This window comes from Phascolarctos cinereus, unplaced genomic scaffold, assembly GCF_003287225.1.
Source record: "Phascolarctos cinereus isolate Bilbo 61053 unplaced genomic scaffold, phaCin_HiC Scaffold_3;HRSCAF=262, whole genome shotgun sequence".
Classification (NCBI taxonomy): domain Eukaryota; kingdom Metazoa; phylum Chordata; class Mammalia; order Diprotodontia; family Phascolarctidae; genus Phascolarctos; species Phascolarctos cinereus.
Genome location: NW_027555736.1, coordinates 208,038,718 through 208,062,223, shown reverse-complemented (window position 1 = coordinate 208,062,223; position 23,506 = coordinate 208,038,718). Strand labels below are relative to the sequence as shown.

Here is a 23,506-nt window from a genome sequence, read left to right as displayed (position 1 = left end):
GCAACAATTTGTGTGTGTGTGTGTGTGTGTGTGTGTGTGTGTGTGTGTGTTTAAATAGAGCAGGTCCCATGAAGCAGTCTGCAATGTCAAGCAAGCAAAGTTAAGACTCCTGGACTATGAGTTGTATAGAGACCACCGCAGTAAGGGCATCTTTCCCAGTCAGGAGGCAAAGTATTGCCGCAGAGACATCTCGGGGTGAGGGTGCGGGGAGTTTACCTTTTCTGGCTATCGCAGGGCACCTATGTCACCCAAACCTCACTGACAGACGTTCTGTAAACCGACCGTTCCCTATCATTCCCTGCCACAGTGCTGGATTCCAGCCCAAATTCTAGAGTTGTCTGTTTGCACTTCATGCCAAGGTGCTGTCCCTTCAGCTTTAGCCTGTAGGTACGAGGAAGGGAATGCCTCGCTCTCCCCTACCTCTTGCTGCCGGACCGAGTTGACAGAGCAGGGGAGGAGGAGGAGGAGGAGGAGGAGGGCCCGGCCTCTGGAGGGTGGAGAAGGAAAGGGAGGGGGGCGGGTAGGGGGAACGTATTAGGGGCGAGGCTACGCACCGCGCCGCAGCCACTCTCCCTCTCTCTCGCTGCCTGCGATCCCCAGGCTCCGGCGGAGGGATACATCGCATTATATATAGAGAGAGTTGAGGCGCAGTATCACACCTCCAGCGCTTGCAGTGGGAAGTGGTTTGCGGGAGGCGGCTCCGTTACTCGGGCGGCGGTGGCGGCTGTAGTAGTAGCAGCAGCAGCAGCCCAGCAGCAGCAGCAGCAGCAGCAAGAACAGCCACAACCTTGTTCGCACCCTCGGAGGCCGGAGCTGCAGCAGGGACGGTGGTTACAGCGTTAGTGCAGCAGGCTCCCCACCGAAGCGGCATCAGCAGCCTCATTCGTTCCTCCGTTCCTCTCTCCCCTCTCACGCACAATGGTAGGTAGGGGTGGCTCCTGCTGTCGTAGCAGCTGCTTGCGCTTATTTTCCCCTTTTCTAAGTGTTTGGTTTATTTCTCCTTTTTGCTGTTGGCTTTTTATTTTTTGGAGGGGCAAGGGTTTGCCTTCTAATTTTTTTCTTCTGGTTCTCGCTATAAAGAGCGAATAACAGGGATCATTTTGGAATTGCTTTTTGTGTGTGAGTGTGTTTCCCTTGCAGTGGAGTTTCTAATTTTTATTCCTTTCCCCTTTCCTCCTTTCTCTTCTCCCCCCCCCCAGCTGAACTTCGCCGTGGGCTGTGGAGCTGCATGGGCGCTGGACCTGCTGCAGCATCTGCCCTCTCTTGTAGCCCAGCACCCCCTTCTCTTCCCTCCCTGCCTCCCTCTCCGCCTAGCCCCTCACTGCAACCAACGCACGCTTCCCCCAGCTGCCTGCAGTGCCTTGCCTGCAGCGCGCCTCTCACCTCGGGGGAGGCTGTCGGAGGGCAGCAGCTGGGGGAGGGGGAGATGATTGTGTTGTGTGTCTGCTTGCTTTGGGGGGCGGGGAGGGCGTTGGGGCAGGTTGCAGCTTAGCTTTGGGGAAATGGCAACGAGGTTGGGTGTTGGAAATGAGGTACGCGTTCTCTTCCCGGGTTATCCACAGAGAATGAATGAGCTTTTGGCGCATAACGCCTGAGCCGGACCTCGGGCTTCGGGGTTTTTGTGCCTCCAGGGCTGTCGCCACCCTGACAGAGACGCAATACATGTTTAGTGCTAGTTGCTCCCTGATTGCCACCGAGTGCACCTCTCTGAGATTGGACCAGCGGCGCCCATTTCTCTACCATTCTTGTGCGCACAGGACGGGAGTTGGGGGGAGGGAAGCTAAGAGGCTGGAAAGGGTGGAGTGGGGGCAGGAAAGGGAGGAATTGGGGGGGCGGCGATGTAGGAGATTTAGAGGGAGAGGCTTGGATAGGACGGAAGCAGCCGAGCTGCACTGCGCCTGGGGGGGTGGGGGCTCTGCAGTTATTGCAATGTGTCCCTTTCCTCCTACCCCAAAAACGCAGCTGTAAAACCATTTGTGGGCTTCGTTACATCATGAGGTCTCCTCCTTCCCTAGAGAAGCGTTCTCGCTTGCGCGCTAATTGGGGCGGGGAAGGCGGGAGGTGGGGGGAGGAGGTTGAGGGGAGCTGGCGAGCAGCTTCGTTTCCATTAGAGACTGCAAAGTTTCTGCTTTGGGAGGAGGCGGCTGCGGAGTGGGATGGAGGGTGTTGGAGGAGGCTGCCTCCGGTTTGCCGGCTTGTGAGACCAGAAGGGGGTGGGAGGTGGAGGAAGAAAAGAGGAGTGGAGATTATTGGACAATGGTGAACACAGTGACTGCAGTGGTTGGAAAGGGGAAGCTCCTGAGTCCCTTTGCGATAACCCTAGTGTCAAGGAACATATTTATTAGCTTTCTCTGAATTTCTAGAATGTTCCAAGTCTCCCACAATTTCCTCTCATCTCGACTTTTCCTAATATGCAGTCATCACTTCACTTTGTCATGGTTGCGCTCCTTTTCAGCTGCATTTCCCTACCCTGCTCAGTGTTAGTTCCCGGTCTGAGGGGGGAGATGCCCTCCATGGTTTCCGCTCTCTCTTTGCAGTTCCTGCCGGCCTGTAGATTGCCAAATGTGATTATGGGCCTTGCTGGGTGTGTGTTTTCCACAACCCCCTTCCTCCATCACCGCCCCCCTCCTCTGGGGATAACTGACATCACTGGGACAGGATTTTATGGCTTGGCTGGGTGGGGTTATCGCTCCAGTGTTACTACCTTTGCCCTGGTAGTCAGGGCAGTGGGGTGGTGTCAGGAGGTAGTTGCTTAGGTAAAGCAAACTGCTGGATGCTTTATAATGGCCATGTACTCTTCAATAGCTCCAGTATGTTAAATCTTTTTTTTTTTTTGGTTGAAGTGCAACTGGCTGTGCATTTCTTCCTGGCTGTAGGATAAGGTGTGGCCTTTTCTGTTGTACAATAGAGACCTTCCTCTGGTAGCATTACATAAATCATCTTGACTACTTCATTTGATCAAAGAAAGCCAATTGATTTGCCGCTGGGGTTGAAAGAATGTACACATCCAAGTTGTTTACTAATCAGCAAACTTAGGTTCAAAATGTGATTGCTATTGTGGAATGCCCTGAGAATGAAATGTTTCCTTCATGTGTGACTTATCAAGGAAAAAACTATTAGGAATTATTTTGCAAGTATGTCTATAAGATTTCCTTAATTAAAAGCAAATAAGAATAAACCTTGCTCTCTAATTGTGTTTGCTTTACCGTTCAGGGTTCCATAGACCAAAGAGTGCATGTGAAAATTAAATTTCTTGCCATTCACAGCTTTGGTTCTTATTATGAGAGAATCTTGTGATACCCTTAAAATGGGTGAGGTGCATGTTCTACAGCAAACATAATACTTTCTTTCCCCACAGAGAAAGGAAGATGAATAATTATTGTGTAGGTTTCTATAACCTTAATGTTACTGTATTCTCTTTGTCACTGAGTCACATGGTAGTTTGGCTGGGAGCATTATAAAGTGGTAGGCTTTTAACAAATAACTACCTAATTAAAATAACCAGAAAGCATTTATTACATTAAAAGGAAGCTTTGAGGGTGAAGGACAAAGCCATCGGTATACATTTAGTTCCCCCCCTCCCCCCGTTTAAATGCATCTCCTGTAAATGGATTAACATGCTTTTATATCCAATACAGTATAATTATGTAACCTGTATTTAGAGTGCCAGCAGCAATACTCAAGGTACTATAAAAGCCTAGACCTGGATGTGATCCTGTTAGCTCTGGAGCTGAAAAGAGTTGGGCTGGGTCACTTCTTGGATGAGAAAAAAGTGGTTACTGCAGGAAGCTGTATTAAGTGATTCGGTAGATGGCGCTCTTCTGTCTCAGTTCTCTGTAGATACCTTGATGCTAAAAAGGCATTCTGCCACCAGAGGTGCCATTTTTCATATAATATATCAAGTCATGCACTGACCTCTTCTGGTTATTTAAAGTTCTCATAGCATATAAGATAAGCTAAGCTACCTCTTCAGAAAGAACATGAACCAAATAGCAGTTGTCACTTTCTTGCTGTGATACATTTTAAAATTGAATACAGTATATTCCCTGTTGCTTGTGTTTGTGGTCTGGTAGCTGATTTTTAGGATTTTGCAAACGATTCTTTTCATTTTAAAGGCTTTTGTTGGTCACAGAAAAAAAAACTCAATCAGCAAACACTTATTAAGAGCCTATTATGTTTAAGGCACTGTGCTAATTTGCAAGCAAGATTGAACTTGGGAGTTTTCAATACTTTTAATATATTGGAATGCCTATCATTTGATCCCAAACTCTTTCTGCATTGGATCTTAACATTTTTCTTTTCTTTGTATAGGCTGATCAGCTGACTGAGGAGCAGATCGCTGGTGAGTGTCTCTGCTTGGTAGATTGGAGGTAGTGGTTATTGAATGGAAAGGCACAGCCAATCTTTCTGGGGGTGGATCCATGGTGAAAGAAAGGAATAACATCAAATGTAACAAATAATAAAGACCTACTAGGTGAAAGGAAAATAATGCATGAAGATTATTGGATGACATTTAAATCTGAATTTCCTGTTTCACCAAGCTCGTCAGTAGCTGCTTAAGAACAAGCCAAACTGATTAATTAGTTCGTTTTCTCCTTTTGTTTCATCCTTTGGGTTATTAACTAATGAACTAAGCAATGTAATTGCCTGCCTTTGAAGTTTTAGTTGAGATTTCTCAATTTTTAGTAATTTGGAAGGTCTGTCTGTGCTCTCTCTCTCTCTCTCTCTGTCATGAAATAACCTAAATGGAAATGAACACGTTTGCTCTCTCTGGAGCTATAATAATTGAGAAATAAAGCTGGAAAGCAGTCTCTGGTGTCATTGGTAAAATTAGGTTTGGTTTTTAACTTCAGTTATATTTTGTTGATCATATCTGCAGAATCCTTATTTAAAGTAGTCTCATTTTAAATGTTTCTGATTTTTTTTTTGCAGACCTGTATGAATAATTTCCTGTTTACTCATATGGTCTTTACCTAAGAAATTGTAATAAAGAAAGGGTTTTTTTTTTAAATCAGACTTTATAGCTGGTTAGGGAGTTGAGAGAGATTATCTAGTTTTGTTTTCCAATAGTCTGCTTGTTAAGCATACCTAGAAATAACTATTAAACTACAAACTAATATATGTATACGTGTATCTCTCTCTCTCTCTATATATATATACATACATATTTTTTATAACTCAAATCTGTTACTAGAGAGGAAATATTACCACAAATATATATGTATGCATTTTAGGCTGCTATGAGAAGGTAGTCTGATTTAAAAAAAATTATTAGAGTATTTTGATGACCTTTTTTTTTCAAATAATCTGGAAAGCCCTGATTAGGTATGCATTAGACACTTATGTGTTCTTGATTATGATCCATAGACTGAGGTGGTGTGGTGGCTTTTGTTTTCAGAATTCAAGGAAGCTTTCTCCCTATTTGACAAAGACGGCGATGGCACCATCACGACAAAAGAACTTGGAACTGTCATGAGGTCATTGGGTCAAAATCCAACAGAAGCAGAATTACAGGATATGATCAATGAGGTGGATGCTGATGGTAAGGGCTTTGGAAGTCTGAATGAGCTCCAGCTTGTGTAACTTTCTCCAGTTAGAACATGTTCTAAGTCTGTCTTTCAGGCCCATGAGCAAATACATAAAAGGACTTTTAAATAGTTGCTTATGTCTTCATAACCTTTCATAGGGTAATCATAAGGAATCTGCACCAGGAAATGAAAGTAAAGTATAGTTCTTTATTGTCCTTGCCTATTGAAGCAGCTTTCAAGGAGTAGTGGATAGAGGACTAGACTGGGCAATTCAGAACATCTGGATTAAAGTCCTGCCTCTGACGCTACCATCTGTGTTGTCCTGGGCAAGTCCCTTAACTTTTCTCAGTGGCCCCAGGTAAATAAATTGAGTTGTCAATCTTTAGATATAGAGGGACTTTCCATATTGGAAGTTCCCTACACAGGTGAAAACACAAGTCAAAACCAAAATTGAAGTTTAGTTATTTGTCAGTATTGCTTATATATCTGAAAGTTACGTTCTTGTTACCTAGCTTGAACTCTCATCGTTCCTGGATCACCGTGGTTTGGTTTTGTTTCGTTTTCATATTGCACAAAGCATTTCATCAGTCAGCTTTTGAGGTGCAGAACCTTGTTGCTAGGTCCTTAGGTGAATACAAAAGAAGTAGAAATGGTCTCTGCGTTTAAAGGAGCTTACTGTTTAGTTGTAGGGGCACAGAATTCTCATTTGTCCCTTTAAACTGCCCTTTTATTGGGTCACCTATCAGTATCTATCTCAGCAGTGGTATAAAGTAAGCAAGCACTGAGGAGATGTCAGGTAACAGTTTGAAATGGGGGTGGGGCAGGGCAAAGAGAGTCAGTCATGGAAAGCTGCCTACAAGAGAATAAATGAGCTGAGAGGTTAGTGTTGGAAGAGTATAGATAAGCAAACAGTAGTACAGGGCCATCAGTCTTGTTAACCTAAGCTTTTTCAGAATGACTAAATGGTTTATCTTTTAAAATTTGTTACTTGAATAAATTAGCAGGAACCACATTTGCAGTGTTAAACAGGTGAAATATGAGGGGGCATTTTTTTGTAAAAAGGGTTCGGTTCATAGGGGGTTCTTAATGTACCTTACATTTGTGTAGTACTTTATGTTTTCTGTTGTATTTTTTGTGTACATTATCATTTGCTACTCATAGCAATATAACTGTAAGGGGGAATGTGTTTGACAGAGTAATTGAGACTTGGAGAAATTTCTCTAAGATTCCTGGAGAGTAGGTGCTTGAGCTAGGTCTAAACCTCAGTTTATCTCGTTAATAATCTGGTATTCTGTCTACTTTTAACTCTGGTTTCCATTCCAGTTGTTTTGGAAAGTAAGCCTAATAAATAGCTTTAAATTGTATTAGTTGACTACTGAGATGCTTGGGTGTCTGGACTAATTAGATGATTCTCTACTTCCCACCTGAAAACTATTAAAAAAAAAAAAGACTGGAAGGCTCATCTCTTGATGTGACAAAAATTGTACCCTTAAGATACAGGCTACAGTAATTGCTGCTGATGTGATGAGGAGTGATCATGCATAATCAAGAATTGAAAGGGCATTAGCTATGAAGTTTGGCCACTCCGATAATTTAATAACATCTTATTTTTTGTTATTGATTTTAAAAAAATTGCATATATAAAATAACGTTGGGAATTTGTCCTTTGAACACAAAAGGTCATAGAGTTATAGAGAGTATACTCTAGTTTTAACTTTACCAGAAAGGATAACCATAACTAGAAATGCTAACAATGTGATACTGTTCGTCTCTTGTGATTTTGTTCCTTTCATTTATCATTAAATAGCTTGCTTATCACTTGGAACAAAAGTCACTTTTTTCCTAGTTGAAGTATTAACCATAAAACTGAAAGATGGTTGTGGCAGTAAAGATTCTTTTGATGGTACAAGAGGTTGTCATAAATCATGGTCCAAGATATGTGAAATTGCCAAACATCTTCAGAATGAAAGATATTAAGTAAAATGGTAATGTGATGGCCATTGATTGGCAGGGGGGTACAGTAGAAAGCATCTTGGACCAGAAGTCAGACTACTTGGGTTTGAGCCCAGGTCTGCTCCCCAACTACCTGTGTGACCTTAGGCAAGTCAACTACTCTGGACCTCAATTATAAAATGGAGGACTAGAGGACCTCAAAAGTCAGCAAGGTGGAGTAAGTGGATATTGTGTGGGTCTGGGCATCATGAGCATCCGTAAGATGTGCGTTCAAATATTGCTTCAGACGCTTAACCTCTCCCAGAGTCAGTTTCCTCATCTGCAAAATGAGGATGATAATAGCACCTACCTCCCAGGGTTGTTGTGGAGGATCAAATGAGATAATACATGAAAAGTGCTTTTCAAGCAGTATTTAAAAGCTAGCTATCATTATTCCGTATTAGAAGGCTCCTTCTAGCTTTGAGTCCATGATTCCTTAATGTTATTTGTAAAGGTGGGTGGCAAGCAGTACAGGACTATAATAATAAGACTTCATAGGCCACAGAGGAAAGAACAGAATTGCTTAGCTCAGTTGTCATCCTTTTCTTCCAAATTTAATGCATCTCATGTTAATCATTTTGGTGACGGAGATGGTATCCAAATGCCTGTTTTGGAGGCCCATTCTTAGTTTATCAGTAGCATCATTTAGGTCCCTATAAATTCCTACTGAGTTGAGTGGATGCAAACATGGAAGGAGAAACATCTGCTCCCTGTGGGAAAATGAGCTCAGGAGCCAGGCTCTAGGGAACATGAAGACTCAGCTTATCTGATACTGTGATTTCTCCTGTTCATTTGGTCAGTCTTGTTTTGTTGCATGAGCAATACAGTGGAATTTTGGAGTCAGTTTTCTACTTTATCTGTGAATTTCTTTGTATTAAAAGATGCTGTCCTGAAATTAAGTGGTCTGTCACCTAGCAAATGCTTAAAAGTATCTCTTGGTCCTGAAATGGTGTTACTGAGTATCTCTTACTAAAAAACAAAACAATTTTTAATCAAATTGAATAACCTACTTTCTGGGTTTTTTTTTTAATTTGAGGTAATGGCACTATTGACTTTCCTGAATTTTTGACCATGATGGCTAGAAAAATGAAAGATACAGACAGTGAAGAAGAAATCCGTGAGGCATTCCGAGTCTTTGACAAGGTATTGCTGAATCCATAAAGCTTTAAACAAGGGTATCAGAAGATTATTTAATCACCTACAAGCTATAATAGACATTTATCTCCATTAACTAAGCTTTTCAGATGGGCCTTCCAGTGTCCCATCTTCGTGAAATAATGTCTGTATATTTTTGTTGGGGTAGAAATTTCTCATGATTACAAAGATGGGACTTTTTAACTAGTCCTGAGGTTTTTTTTTATTGATTTTTACAAATTAGAACATCTTTGTTCCAGCTGACCAAAGTTCAGAGTGTAGACCTAGAAAATGGAGAATTGTTTATGTGAGCATGGATTGAGTGTAGAACAATTGTGTGAAGCACTTAATAATCATTGACTGTTCACAGGATGGCAATGGTTACATCAGTGCAGCAGAACTACGTCATGTAATGACAAACTTAGGAGAAAAACTAACAGATGAAGAAGTAGATGAAATGATCAGAGAAGCAGATATTGATGGAGATGGACAAGTCAACTATGAAGGTAAAATGCCCACTACTAGACCTCTCGTTGTGGCTTTATTTTCTGTTTGTTTAGCAAAATAGACGAGGTACTTGACTTCTTAGATGTTGGGTTTTCTTCTACACAAAGTACAATTGAGATGTTTACTAAGTTAAAGTTGCTTTGAAGATAACCAAAAGCTGTGGTTGTTTGTCTTTTCAGAATTCGTACAGATGATGACTGCAAAATGAAGACCTCCTCTCACCTTTTTCCCCCCTCTAGATGAATCAAATTGAATCTTTTACTTACCTCTTGCAAAAAAAAAGTTCATTTATTCATTCTGTTTCTGTATAGCAAAACTGAATGTCAAAAGTACCTTCTGTCCACAAAAAAAAAAAATCTGCATGTATTGGTTGGTGGTCCTGTCCCCAAAAGATCAAGTTACACATCAATTTTACAATATAAGTACTTGTACTACTACCTTAAATGATAAGGAAGCACTTAGTGGACTCTTCAAGTTCCATTTGCTAATGATTATTACACTGTTTGGGCTGGCCAGTTTTTCATGCATGCAGCTTGACAATTGAGCACAGTCAGACATTTGTATTAAAAAAAAAAAGAAAAAAAAGAAAAAGAAAAAAAACAAAATTAAAAAATGTACCCATGTGGGTTATCTAGTTCAATTTGTTAGTATAAATTGTCATAGCTGGTTTACTTTAAAAAAAAAAGTAAATACAATAAAGTAAAATTGGTTTACCTCAGGATGGTATGCAGCAAAATGGTTGAAGGATGCAGAATTTCAAGATGTAGCCCTAATGGTGGTTCTTCTGTACTTAAGTGTGCTCCAAACCCCAATGGTGATCTCAAACTCTGGATGGCATGTCTGTGTTTCTGTTGGTTTAGCATTGTCTGCATTGCACTATAGTGAAAACGGATGTCAGGCTCTTACCATTCACACAAAATTTTTGAAAAGAAACCTTCACCAAGGGAGCATCTTTGGACTCTCTATTTTTAAAACCTTCTGTACCATGACTTGGAGCCGGCAGAGTAGGCTGTGGACTTCAGCACAACTATCAACATCGCTGTTCAAGATATTACAATTTATGTCCATTCCAAGTTGTAAATGCTAGTCTTTTTTTTTTCCAATAAAAGACCATTAACTTAAAGTGGTGTTTAAATGCTTTGTAAAGCTGAAATTTAAATTGGGACAGGGCAGCTGAGGGCTGGGGGCATTGGGGGAGGAGGGGAAGTATTGTGCTGGCAGACCAGTATGTATTCAAATACCCAGACCTCTGGGTTTCCCCCCCCCCTCCAGGTAGTAAGAACTAATCTCTGAGTCCTAAGATATTTATTAGAGACAAACATACTGATCGGCTTTTCTTTTTCCATATGATAAAAATGTAAGCCGAGTTGGTCTTTTTATTGTTAACAGTGATCATTTCAGAATGGCCTGAAGAAGAAACAACTCTTCTCTAAAGCATGTACCTGGGATTCTTTTAAAACATGCTGCTGATAACCTGCTTTATGTAACTTACTGACACCATCTATGGGAAAGGCATGATTCACGATTTAGTATGGCAATGTAACTCAATCCTTGCTGTGTGTCATAGAAGCAGTAGGCCACTTTTCTAAATCGATCTCTTCATGCCTAAAAGACTACCTTTCACCATGCAACTTACAAGTAACTTACACATGCTATTCACATAGCGTCTTGTTTGGATTTCTTCTCTTTTCCTCCCTTCCCCCAATTCTCCCTTCTCCACATGTTCTACCTTTCTACTTTATTTCCAAATAGAACTGTGCCCTCTGTGTGTATGCTAGTTCACAGCTTGTAAGTAGAACTCCAGCCTGGAGTGAATTTTGTGTCTAATTATAAACCCTGTAACCAAAACTATTAGAAAGTGCTGACACCAACCTTTGTGATGGCATCAGCTCATACTAAAAAAAAAGTCACTTTAAACCCATGTTGCATTAAGTGGGCCACACTTTGTAGGAAGCTGGATTTTTCTATGTGTTAAATTAGTTCTATCCAATTAGTACATTTATAGATTCTGAGTTCCTGAGTATTTATTGAGTTTATTTGTCTGGGGCATGATGGGATGCTGCTAGGGAAATCTGAGATTGAGTCTGCTACTTTGCAGCTAACTAATGTATGAAGAGGCTGATCCCTGAGGCATTTTGCAGCTTTTGCTAATGTTTCTGCCAGAGGATGGTTAGGAGCAGTGAGGTGTGGCAAAACTCAGATCAGTTTTTTGCTTTTGATGTTTTGGTTTTTTGGTGGCTGAAAATTAGTGACCAGCTTAAGGTTTGGAGAGACTATAAGTTTTAGTTGTCCCTGTTATGTTACTGAACCCATGAGCATTAAATATCACTGCTTTCTCCATAACGTGGAGAAAAATCCATATTTGGGCAGGTGATTAGGCAGGATTAGACTTCAGATCCACTTCTAGTGCAGGGGTTTTCCCCACACTGGTATTGCTACTGGAATGGCTCTAGCTAGGAATTTTAATAACTTGGTAGATTATGATGTTTCTGGACTGTATGTGTGTGTGTATGTGTATATGGGGGAAGAGAGAGGCATAAAATAGCCTGATTTTTGGCTTAGTCTCTGGTTTTAAACCTGTGATAAGGCGACTTAAAAATGCCTCAGTCAATGACTTCTTGATGTTTTAACAGAGATGACTTTAAAAAAAAAAGCAAATCACAAGCCTTTCCAACTCATCTTTCTCCACCTAGCCCTTTTCTTAATGCTAATGGGGCTTTTTGATTCAAATACTAACAGTCTATCTGAACCGAATATCTAGGAAACTTGATTTTTTAGCTTTAGGGTTCTTTTGAGAAGTTAGCATCCTGTTCCAGACCCAGGCACCTTCCCCAAAGAATGTCTACCAATAATAAATGTGCAGAAGTGAAGAAAAAAGCTGGTGAGAAGTAGGCAAAGGTAAGGTCGTCTTTTTCCTTCCTGGTGTTTGGGTAGAGAGAAAAGAACCAATTTTTTTTTTTGGTCAGGATCAAGTGTTTGGTGTAAACAGAAACTGGATATGGTGAATGTTTTAGAGTGAGTGTTAGTTGTAAGCTAGTGATATTGCTCCTGGATTTGTTAGCACTTCCCAACTACTTTTGCCCCTAACCCTTCCTGCTTTATAAATATATGCATATATTTATATATATAAAGTCACTAGTATAACTGGCATCCTGCTTTAGCCTAAGACTCGTCATAAAACCACTCAGTACTTGGCAAACACTTTCTCATGGTTTTGTTCTCCATCTGTTTGGGGGTAGGTGTTGAGAGAGAGGCAAACATATCTTGATGTTTCAGATGGGTTTTTGATGCACTATTGCCAAGGAAGGTTTTTTCTGATTTTCTGACAAATGAATTTTTTGCACACACTTTAATTGGTGTCTTTCAGCAACCTAAAACATTGAAAATTAGCTACTGTACATATTTTTATATTCTCTTTATAAAATGCATGTTTGGTTGTATTTGTAATAATATTGTAATGGCTGTGCAGTAGGCTTAGAGTTGATGTATTTTGTGTCAAAGCAGTAGCAAATGATCCACTCAACATACTGGGAATATATTCCTAATCAAAGAATGTAAATCTGGTCAAGCCTGTCTTTATTCAATTATTATTTTAAAAATTTGACTTTACTGTGCAGCCCCCAAACGCTTGCTCATCCTTTGACAGCAAGTTTCCACTATTTTGTCTTAATCTGTCCCTTCAGCTAGCAATTTTTATCCCCTTGAGATTGACTTCAGGAGACTACATGCTTTCTCCCATATGTATCTCTGCAGTGGAAGGTAGTGAAATGTGTGGAGTAGTGTTTTCCCCTCCCCCAAATTCAGTATTATATTCATTAAACACTTCTGTAGCAAAGCTCATAGTAGTTCTTTTGTTACCAAAGTTGCCCTTCATGACGGCTTTTTGGAAAAGGTGTTGAAAGTTTCTGTAACAGATCAAAATGTGTGGAGGTTTAGCCACCTCTTTGATGGGGGACCAACTTATGGAAATATTGTAAATAAGTTTATTTATAAACCTGACACTGTATTCAATAAACATTTCTGCAGCCTTTCATCTCTAACTGTGAAGTCTATAGGTTTTTAGATTTTTTTTTTTTTTAAAGCTTTCACTGTCTCCACACTACACAAGTTAGACCCATGATCTGTGTAAGGTAATGCCAGAGGCCTCTGGCTAAAAAGGGGGAGTGAAGAAAACTTTTCCTACATCCATTGTGCCTTTTATGTTATGTGCTTAATTATTTACAGTAACTTGTTCTTTGTAGAGCTGGATTTAATGTGTATGCGGCAGAAGCAAAACTGGTTTTCCTATTTATCAGTGCTGGCCTCATACTAGCAACATTCTTTGGTCTGAGCCTGATAACCAGCTGAGGTATCAGCATAGGGAACCACTGGGCTCAAGGTGTATGGGTTAGCAACCTTTATGAAGAAGAGGAGAAAAAAGCTTTCTCATGAACACAGACCGTATCTTTAAACCCATTCTCCCACACTTGTGTTGTTTGCCCAAATCTGACCTGTAATCAACAAGTATTTGACCGGTAAGATAAAAAAGGGAGTAACCCAAACCATACTGATCATCTATCTTAGCTGCAAGCCAAAAAAAAAAAAAAGGAAACCTGTCTGTCACTAACTTGTCAAGTTACCGCGGGCAAATGACTTCACTTCAGGGGAGAGGCTGGACTTGCGTGATCACGCTCCATCACTTGGACCGGATGGATTTAAAAGACGCGTCCAGATGGTTATTTGATTATCTGGCATTTGAACTACTCAACTCCATCCAGTCCATTCATTTCATATAGTCTATCTTTCAGTAGATGATGGATTGTGTTGGAACATTTGGAATCAGAAGATTTATGAATCCCCCAGCTCTAGTCATTGGGTTTGGAGTCAAAAGACCTGCATACGAATCCTAGCTCTACTTTGGGAAAGTCACTTCATTTTCTCTAGACCACAGTTTTCCTTTTACTACAAAGTAAAGAGTTGAACTAAAATGAGGTCAGCTCTTTTGCAGTCTCCTGTGATCCTACTTATTACCAATAGGTATTTGCATGAGGGAAATTACTAGTCTGGGTCTCATCTACAAAATGAGTTGTTGATCAGTCATGTCTGACTCTTCATGACTCCATTTGGGGTTTTCTTGGCAAAGATCCTGGAGAGATTTGCCATTTCCTTCTCTAGCTCATTTTACAGATGAGAAAGCTGAGGCAAACAGGGTTAAGTGACTTGCCTAGGGTCACACAGCTAGTAAGTATCTGAGGCAGGTGTTCCTGACTCCAGGCCCAATGCTCTATCTACTGTGCCACCTCGCTGCCCGTACAGAATGAGGGCCTTGGACTAATAGTCCTCTTCCAGGACTAAGATGTTATGAATCTTTTAAGTAAAAATTAATTTAAGATATAAAAATGGCATTATCGTGTGGTTATTTAGCAGGTCTTACTGCTGACACGTGAGTATCACAAAGAATGCTAAGAATGGGCGTTTTGGTATATCCTATTAAAACCCTTTTAAAAATCACAGGATTTAGAGCTGTAAAGGATCATAGGATCAAAAATAGTCCAGGCTCCTCTTATAGATGAAGAGAAGGTAAATGACTTACTCAAGATCACAAGGTAGTAAAGAGTAGGACCAGATGCCAAATCCAATTTGTGGACCTTGAATCCAATGATACTGCTGCTACATATGGCATTGTGTACTCACTGGTTCTCTGTGTCCTCAGCAAGGAAAGGTCACTCTCCTCTTTTCAAGCTTTCTGCTGCCCTGTGGCTTAATGTCTGTGATTTCTTTCCTGTCCCCATCCAGAAGTAGTGAGGAGAGGCAGGAGTCAGGTGCTCCATTTTTTCCCTCAACATGAGGATGGCTCTGGAGCTCTCTTGTTCACCTGTACCTTCTTCAGGATTGAGTGCAGAAAAGGCAATTCACATCTCTGCAGGTCTTCCTGTGGATGACAACTCAGGATGCTGTAGAAAGGGTTTGTGTTCAGATTGGATTTGGACTTGATGTCTCTGAGGTGTCTTCTAGCCTTAGAATCAAAGAATTATAGGAGTTAGATTTGGAATAGACCTTAAAGACCATGAAGAGAGTCGGGGCTGGAATGGAGAAGACTCCTCTTCCTGAGTTCAAATCTGGCCTCAAGACACTAGCTGTGTAACCCTGGACAAGTCACTTCACCCTGTTTGCCTCAATTCCTCATCTGTAAAATGAGCTGGAGCAGGAAATGGCAAACCATTCTAGTATCTTTCCAAGAAAACCCCAAATGGGATCAGGAAGAGTTGGACACAACTGAAATGACGGAACAATGAAATGAATGCCTCATTTCACAGATAATAACAACAATGGCTAGCTAGCATTTATATAGTACCGTAAGGTTTGCAAAGTGCTTTACATGTTATTAGTAACAACCTTGTAAGGCAGGTGCTATTATTATCCCCATTTTATAGATAGGGAAACAGACAGAGAGGTTAAGTGATTTGTTCAGGGTTACACAGCTGGTAAGTATTTGAGGCAGGATTTGAACTCTGGTATTCCTGCCATCAGGTCCAGTGTCCTAAGTGTACCACTTAGCTGCCCAGATGAGGAAACAGACCTAAACAGGAGAAATTACTGTTGTCCATGGTCCCCAGATAACAAATGGCAAAGCTAAGATTCAGACCAGGTTTTCTGACTCTGAATTTTGTTTGCACTCTACTGCTGTGCTGCCTCCCAACTGGTGCCAAGAGTCTAAACTCTGATAGAAAGGGAGCAGCTGCCCAGGTGTGGTGGAAGGAACTCCAGACTCTGGTTCCAATTCTACTTATTGACTTTTCTGTGTCTTTGGGGAAAATACTCTCCAGCTTCTTTGATCTCTGAATCAACTCTAACAATTTGAGTCTTTGCCAAGCTTGATTTTGATTTTAAAATTCAAGAAATTGTAGCTCCAGAGAGCTCAGCAATGCCGTAGAGCAGTGCTGTCAAACTCCAATACAAAGGTCACTAACCCCTATATAAAGGTCTCTGTGGGCTGCATATTGAGTTAGAAGACCATGTATTAAACATTATTTATGTTTTATTTTATTTTGGGGAAAACTACATGGATAGAGTGCTGGGCCTGGAGTCCAGAAAGCCTGAGTTCAAATCCAGTTCAGACAATCACTAGCTGTATGACCCTAGGCAAGCCACTTAATCACTGTTTGCCTTAATCCACTCCAGTATCTTTGCCAAGATAACCCTATGGACAGTATGGTCCTTGGGGTCGTGAGGAGTCAGACACAACTTAATACCAAGATTTTATTTTTATTTATTTTGTTAAATATTTCCTAATTACAGTTTGTTCTGCTTTCTGGTAGTTGTCCTTGGTCCTTGAAGAGGACCATGACATCAGAGAGATGATGACATGACTTGCAGTTGAATTGGATTTGAGTGAGGGAGGGCCTCACTTGCTCCTCCAGAGCCATCTGGGTCCAGTGGCTGGATATTGATCAGGAAGGCTGGAGACGGCGCAAGATACAGTGAGAGAACTTGGCCTTTTTAAGTCAAGGTCTTTTCAAGTTCTCAGTTTGAGTGAGGCAACACCCACTCAGTGAATAGGCCTCTTTAAGAAGTGAGTCTAGGGGGGCAGCTAGGTGGCACGGTGCATAGAGCTCTGGCCTTGGAGTCAGGAGGACCTGAGTTCAAATGTAGCCTCAGACACTTAACACTTACTAGCTGTGTGACCCTGGGCAAGTCACTTAACCCTGATTGCCTTACCAAAAAGGAAAAAAAGTTAGTCTAGGGTGCACTCAGAGGGTATGTGTCATATGCTGCCCATGTATTGGACCCCTCTGCTAGAGGGGACCTGAGAGAGCATTTAACCCCTCTGTTTTACAGATGCTTGGGACTAGAATTTAAGAGACTGTGCTCTGAGCTGATGAAATTATTTTTAAATCTGCAGTTACACTGGGGGCAGGAGTGGGGGGGAAATGTTCATCTTGCTATTAAAAGTAATACAATATTGGAACAGAGGACAGAAACTGGTGATTAAAAGGCTGGTCAGCTTACTTTCCATCTTTGTCCCAGGAATCTAACAGAAATAGAAAGCTCTCGTGGGAGCTGGGTGAGATCAAATGAAGTGACCACGTCATCAGGTTTCCAAAGCTCTTTTTTCTTTAAAGTGGGGAAGGAGGAAAAATGTACATTTCTGCTTCAAGCGAGGTTCTGAGCTGAGCAGAGTGGCACCAGGAATCAGTGAATCAGGATGCCTTAGAAGGAAATGAAAATTTCTGTTTTCTAGCAATTCGGATCTCATCTTGGAGCCTTAAGCCAAGGAATCAGAGAAGAATTCCATCATCCCTGCAAACCTTCTATTTGAAATGGATTTAAAGGGGGAGTGGGGTGGGGGTGGGATTCTATCTTCATTAATGTCTCACCTTTAGTAACTCGGAGACACAAGAGGAAAAAAGTTACTGTTTCCCCTTCAAGGATGGGTTTTTAGGTCATGGTTGTTAGAGTGGACTTGTTCGTGTACGGTTATACACAATTAGGTGGTGACCTGAATAATTCAAATGCAATATTCTAAAGTCTTGTTTTCATGTGAATAAAGATAGGAAGAAAAACTTATCCCAAATCACACATCCTACAGTAAGATTATTTATGAACATCATATTGCAATCTATTAATGTTTTTATCCTGTAGTGTGCATCAAAAAAAGCAACAATTTTCCATTTTTACTTAAATTATTTGGCTTTTCTTTTTAACAGTTAGGAGGGATATCTTATAAGTAATGTGTGTGTGTGTGTGTGTGTGTGTGTGGTGTGTGTGTGTGTGTGTAGTGGGGGGAGGAACATTACCATTCAGGGATAACAGCAGCTACCCTAGGGTATGGTTTCTCTGGCAGATGCTATATCTCAAATTCCATTTCCTTTTTGATTAACCTTGTTCTACTTTTTCTGGTTTGAAGACCCATACTTGATAGAGAAGAGTGAAGAATAAGGTGAATAGTTCTACTTTGTCTCTGTCATCTGCTAATATCATACCATCTGTCCTAAACAGAGGGGGACTATCCTTCCTTTTCTTTTTTTTTTTTTGTAGTGAACACAGTGGATAGAGCAATAGACCCAGAGTCAGGAAGACCTGGTTCAAATATGGCTTCACACACTTTCTAGCTATGTGGCCCTTGGCAAGCACTTAACTTCTCCTTGCCTCAGTTTCTTCATCTGCAAACGATAATCGTAGCACCTGCCTGTCAAGGTTGTTATGAGAATCAATGAAATAATATTTATAAAGCATTTAGCACAGTGCCTGCCACTTAGTAGGTGCTTAGTAATGCTTGCTTCCTTCCTTCCCATAAAATGGAGATAATAATAACACCTACCTTCCAGGATCCAGTGAGGTAATATTTGTAAAGTGCTTTGCAAATCTTAAAGTGCTATATAAATGCTAGTTATTATTAGTAGTAGTACTAATAAGAACTTACATTTCTATAAGGCTTTGATGTTTGCAAGCTGTTTTCTTCATAACCATGTGAGACAGGGGTACAAATATTATCATTATATAGATCAAGAAGAAAATGAGAAGCTCTGAGAGGTTAGGTGACCTGTTTCTCTTTACCCAGCTAGTGAGTTGTCAAAGTTGGGATTCAAATTCAGATTTTCTGACTCCAAGTCAAAGAGAAACTCTTCCAATTATACCACACATCTCTTTAAAAGTTTTTGTTGTTGCCCTTTATCCACGTCAGCTCATTACAGGCTTCTGCTTTTTCTGAGGTTATTTGTAAAAGGCTGCTTATGTTAGTTCTTATATATGCCTCTGCCTCTGTCCTTTGTATGTGTCTTTTTACAATCTGAGCTTGTCAGAGAGAGACCCCTGTGCAGCCACATTGTTTTATTTTGAGATGCTCCTCCCACTCCCTGCAACTTTGTTTCTGATCAGGATGGTTGGTAGTTCTATAATCAGAAATTCATATGTTAAAGCTTTCCATCCTCCCTGAAATACCTTTATTTTTGGAGTCTCCAACTTGGAATCATGCTCAGGGATGTAAATGTTTAACAACTGGCTCCCCCAACACATAGGATTGTTTAATCTGCATTATTAACATTTTCTCCATTGATTTTTTAAGCCTTGGCAATCAACAAAATAATAAATCAAGACCTGATTTGTGCCATTTGATGATTTCTGAGATATAAATGCTCACATTGCAAATTTAATAATCTGTTCTTGTGAGCTGGTTCAAGCTGGCTCTAGCACACCACTGGTCATGGACTTTTTGAAATCTTTTCATGGGTCCCCTGAATTGTGATCTCTGAGGTTACTTCCAGCTCTAAAAAATTCTATGACCCCATGGTAACTGAAAATTTAAAAATCATTTAATTCAGCAGTACTTTATATTAATCACAAAACTTTTCCTCCATCTAGTCAGAGTATAGAGGGAACACCTGAGGATTTTGTTTCTCATGGTGCTTAAGGCCAAGAGGGCATCATTCTTTGGGAAATTTCTCTGGACTCTATCTTCTATAATACTTGAAGTGTGCATGAACCCACATTGTGGTCACATGATCGAGATGCACACTCATTGGTGAGGGAGTGCACTACAACATAGGACCCTTATAAAGACAAAGTGGAGTAGATGGGTGGAGGAAGACATGGATTTCTGGTAAGAGTGAGGAGACAGAAGATGAAGCTTAGCACAGTGCCTGACACATAGCAGGCCCTTAATAAATGTTTGTTTACCTGGAATGCTGTGAACATCATGTCCTTGAACTACAGCATTGAATTAGGCATTCAGTAAACAATTTAATACAATTCAAGAGCTAAATTTGGGTTCAGTAGTATTTTTCCTACCCAGGCTTTGTAAATAAAAAAATAACATACACATAGTAGGTTGCAGTTGTAGGGGAAAGAATACCAATCAAAGAAAGAAAAGCTCCTCCTAGCCCAGTTTGGCCATTTTTAGCACCTGGACTATAGGGGGAGACGAGGTGGGAACAAAAGCTGCAAAATGGGAACCCCTGGAGGAGACACCTGGACAGGGAAGAGTTAGAAATCAGGGGAGCTGAAAGAGGATATCTCAGCCACCCTTAGGTGCCAACAGAGAGAGGCTCCCTATATTTATTTGACTAAAACTTGGGCCTCTTGTTATAGCACACCTTGTCCTTTTTCAGCCACTGTTCCATTAACTCTGAACTGCCTCTTTTGGTGGAAGAACTCTTCTGTGCAGAGTGCCTGGACCTCTTGGGGGGATCACGGTCTTCCTTTGAGGGGGATTTTGGTGTTATCTTCTGTCGGCTCGGAATAATGTAGGGCATCTCTTCGATCTCAACAGGTTCAAGACGCTAGGGTGTATTGTTCAGGGAGCTGTTCACAATAGTAGAAACTGGATGGAATGTAATGTTCTCTACAGGATGAATAACCTTCAGAGCTGTTGAGTCTGTACTTTGATAATTCCAGAACAAAGTCAAAGACTCTTTCTCTTCCACCCCCCCCAGCTGATTCTCCTATGGTTGTCCCAGGAAAGACATTCCACGAAGCAGATAGAACAACATTAGCAGCTAGGTGGCATTGTGGATAGAGTGCTGGGGCTGGAGTCAGGAAGACCTGAGGTCAAATCTGGCCTCAGATACCTATTAGCTGTGTGACCCTGTGCAAGTCACTAAACCCTATTTGCCTCAGCTTCTTCATCTGTAAAATGAGCTAGAAAAGGAAATGGCAAAGTACTCTACTATCTTGACCAAGAAAATCCCAAATGGGGTCACAGAGAGTCTGAAACAGCTGGACAGCAACAACAGCTAAGGATCTACCATTGGGACTGAAAGATCTGAAGCGACTGTATCTACCCACCCCCTTTCCCCAGGAATAGAGAGCAATTAATTACAATTCTCCTGAAGGTATAGATAGAACATTGTACTCCTTTGCATATGAGTGAAGAGAAAGTTTTGCTACTTCATTTACATACTCATATTTCTTAATTAAATGCTTTTTTCCATTGTATTTATTTGTCTCTGATATGATCCAACAGTAGGATAATACAACATATGGGGTGTGGGCCATGAGTTGTGAATAGTTATTGCTCCCAAAACAACTGTGCTGAACCTGGTAGTAGCTAATGGGCACTCAGTGGGAATTCCTCCAATTCACCAAGATCACCTGGAACTATAATTTAGGCCTTCGACATGCTCATAGCTCTTGCCAACTTTATATCACTTCCAAACATGCTAAGTGCCTTTCAACCATATTTTAGTAATTGTCCAGTGAATAGATCATGTAAGCCATCACTAAAAGCCTTTTCAAAAGTCAAGTTATACCCCATATACTGCTTTTTTCCACCTGCAATTCAATTACTTTGTTAAGAAAGGAAATAAGGTTTGGCTGACCTGATTCCTTTTTGACAAATTGGAGTAGACTCTGGTTCAACACCCCCCATCCCCCATCTCTTCCAGTTGCTTGCAAATAGATATTCTCCCCAAACAAATTTCTATCAAGGCTTTGTAGACTTGTAATTTTCCATGTATGTACTTATTTTCCTTTGAAAAATAAGTAAAACATATTGGACATTCCAGTGTCTCTAATTTGTAGCACTCTATTTCATATATAGATCAAAAAAAGAGGATGTGAATTTTAAAATTGGATCTTGGTATTAATAGAAACAGTCACCCTCAAGCCTAAGTAGGAGTGCCAATCAGAGTAAATGAAATTGGCAGTCATGGCATTGTAGAATGTTAAAGCTGGAAGGCACCCTAGAAAAGAATAATAATAACAACTCACATTTCAATGGCATTTTGTGATTTACAAAATGCTTTCCTCACAACACCCTTGTGAGGCAGATAGTGAAAATATTATTCTCATTTTAGATGTAATCATCATCATCATCATCACCATCACAGCTGACAGCCGTATCACATTTTATGATTAACAAAGCACTTTACAAACATCACAACAGCCTTGTGAATTCGGTAGTGCAAGTATAATTTCCCCCATTTTACAGCTGGGGAAACTGATGCTCAGAGGACTTAAATATCTTGCCTGGGGTCACACAGTTAGTGAATGCTGGACCCAGTTCTGCTGACTACAAGTTCGGTGTTCTTCCCTTCGAACCATACTACCTCCCCACCATGCTAGAGCTGGAAGGGCCCTCAGAATACAAGGACCTTTGTCAACTTTCAGTCTAAGCCCTTCACTTTACAGATGAGGAAACTGAGACCCAGAAAAGGAAATTACTTGCATCAAATCACAAAGCTAGCAACACAGCTGGGTCTAAAACTCAGTTCTCCTGATCAGTTAATCCAGCACTGTATAAGTCTATACCAATCATGCAACATATTTCTTGAGCCACAGATATAGGCCTTGAGATAGTGATTTTTGTAGCTGTCTCTAGAAGTCCTTTAAGGTCACCAAAATAAGGGTCTTGTTAAATGATTTAGCCTTTAAATTCTAGGAGAGTGAGCAGGGCCAAGGATCTTAGGTGCCAAGGACTCCCCAACCTTTGGAGAGGTGAGAAATGTGGTACAGAGGAAAGATGATTGGCTCTGCAGTCAGAGAACTCCACTGAGTTCAAATTCAACCTCTGGAACTTACTGTCTGTGTGACTTTAGGCAACTTACTTAACTGCCCTGTGGCTCAGTTTCCTCATCTGTAGAATGAGAGGACTGAACTAGATGGAAGCTGAGGTCCCTTCAGCTCTGGGTCTGTGATCTTATGCTCTGCTTGCCACATGCTAAAATTTATCACCTCTCCCTACCTTTCTTTAAATTAGAGTGAATTGAAATTTATTTTTTTTTCTGAGAATTTTGCAGTCACCCTTTGAACTCACTGGGTCATAGTGTCACAAAATGTCACTGGGGAAAAATTGGCACCTTTTCACTGTTACTCAGTCACGGCTGCCAATGCATAGCAAAAATGAGGCAATCAGAATTACCAGTGGCAAATAGACTAATACGGATAGAGGTGGGGAGGGGAGGGACTGAACTCTAAAAGTCAGGGCAGAGCCAGCCCCCTTTCTCCTCCCCACCCCGACTCCCAGACTGTGAAGTAGTTAGAGTTTGTCTCCAGTTCCTCAAGACTTCTTTTTCTGCTCCCTTTTCCTTGTTTCACTGGGGGTGTTCCCTTTTCTGGATACTCAAGACTTTATGGCAACCCCATAAAAATCTATTCTGGAGAAAGGCTCTGGGAAGCATGTAAGGAAGGTGTCAGTGAGTGATAGTTTAAAGTCCTACCCTCAGGGTCAGGGCAGGGTTGCACTTTTACCAAGGACCAAAGGCTTATGTTAAAGTCAGGGAGGGACTTGATTCTATTGGCATAGGAAAATCCCAGAAGAAGAAACTTCCTGTACTAGGGCAGGTTGGCAATTTCTCTACCACTTAGAGAGTCTTAGAGATTTGCCCAAGGTTCTGAGAACTGGTGACTCCCCCAGGGTCACACATTCA

At 41.0% G+C, this 23,506-nt stretch overlaps 1 protein-coding gene across 1 annotated transcript; it reads left to right on the top strand.

Moving 5' to 3' along the window:
* Positions 1-632: 632 nt before the first annotated feature.
* On the top strand, positions 633-10,284 carry CALM1 (calmodulin 1). Its single transcript, XM_021000277.2, has 6 exons — positions 633-921; positions 4,312-4,342; positions 5,399-5,542; positions 8,557-8,663; positions 9,025-9,160; positions 9,341-10,284. The coding sequence occupies exons 1-6, from the start codon at positions 919-921 to the stop codon at positions 9,367-9,369; spliced, it is 450 nt and encodes a 149-aa protein (XP_020855936.1). The 5' UTR covers positions 633-918; the 3' UTR covers positions 9,370-10,284.
* The last annotated feature ends 13,222 nt before the right edge of the window (positions 10,285-23,506 follow it).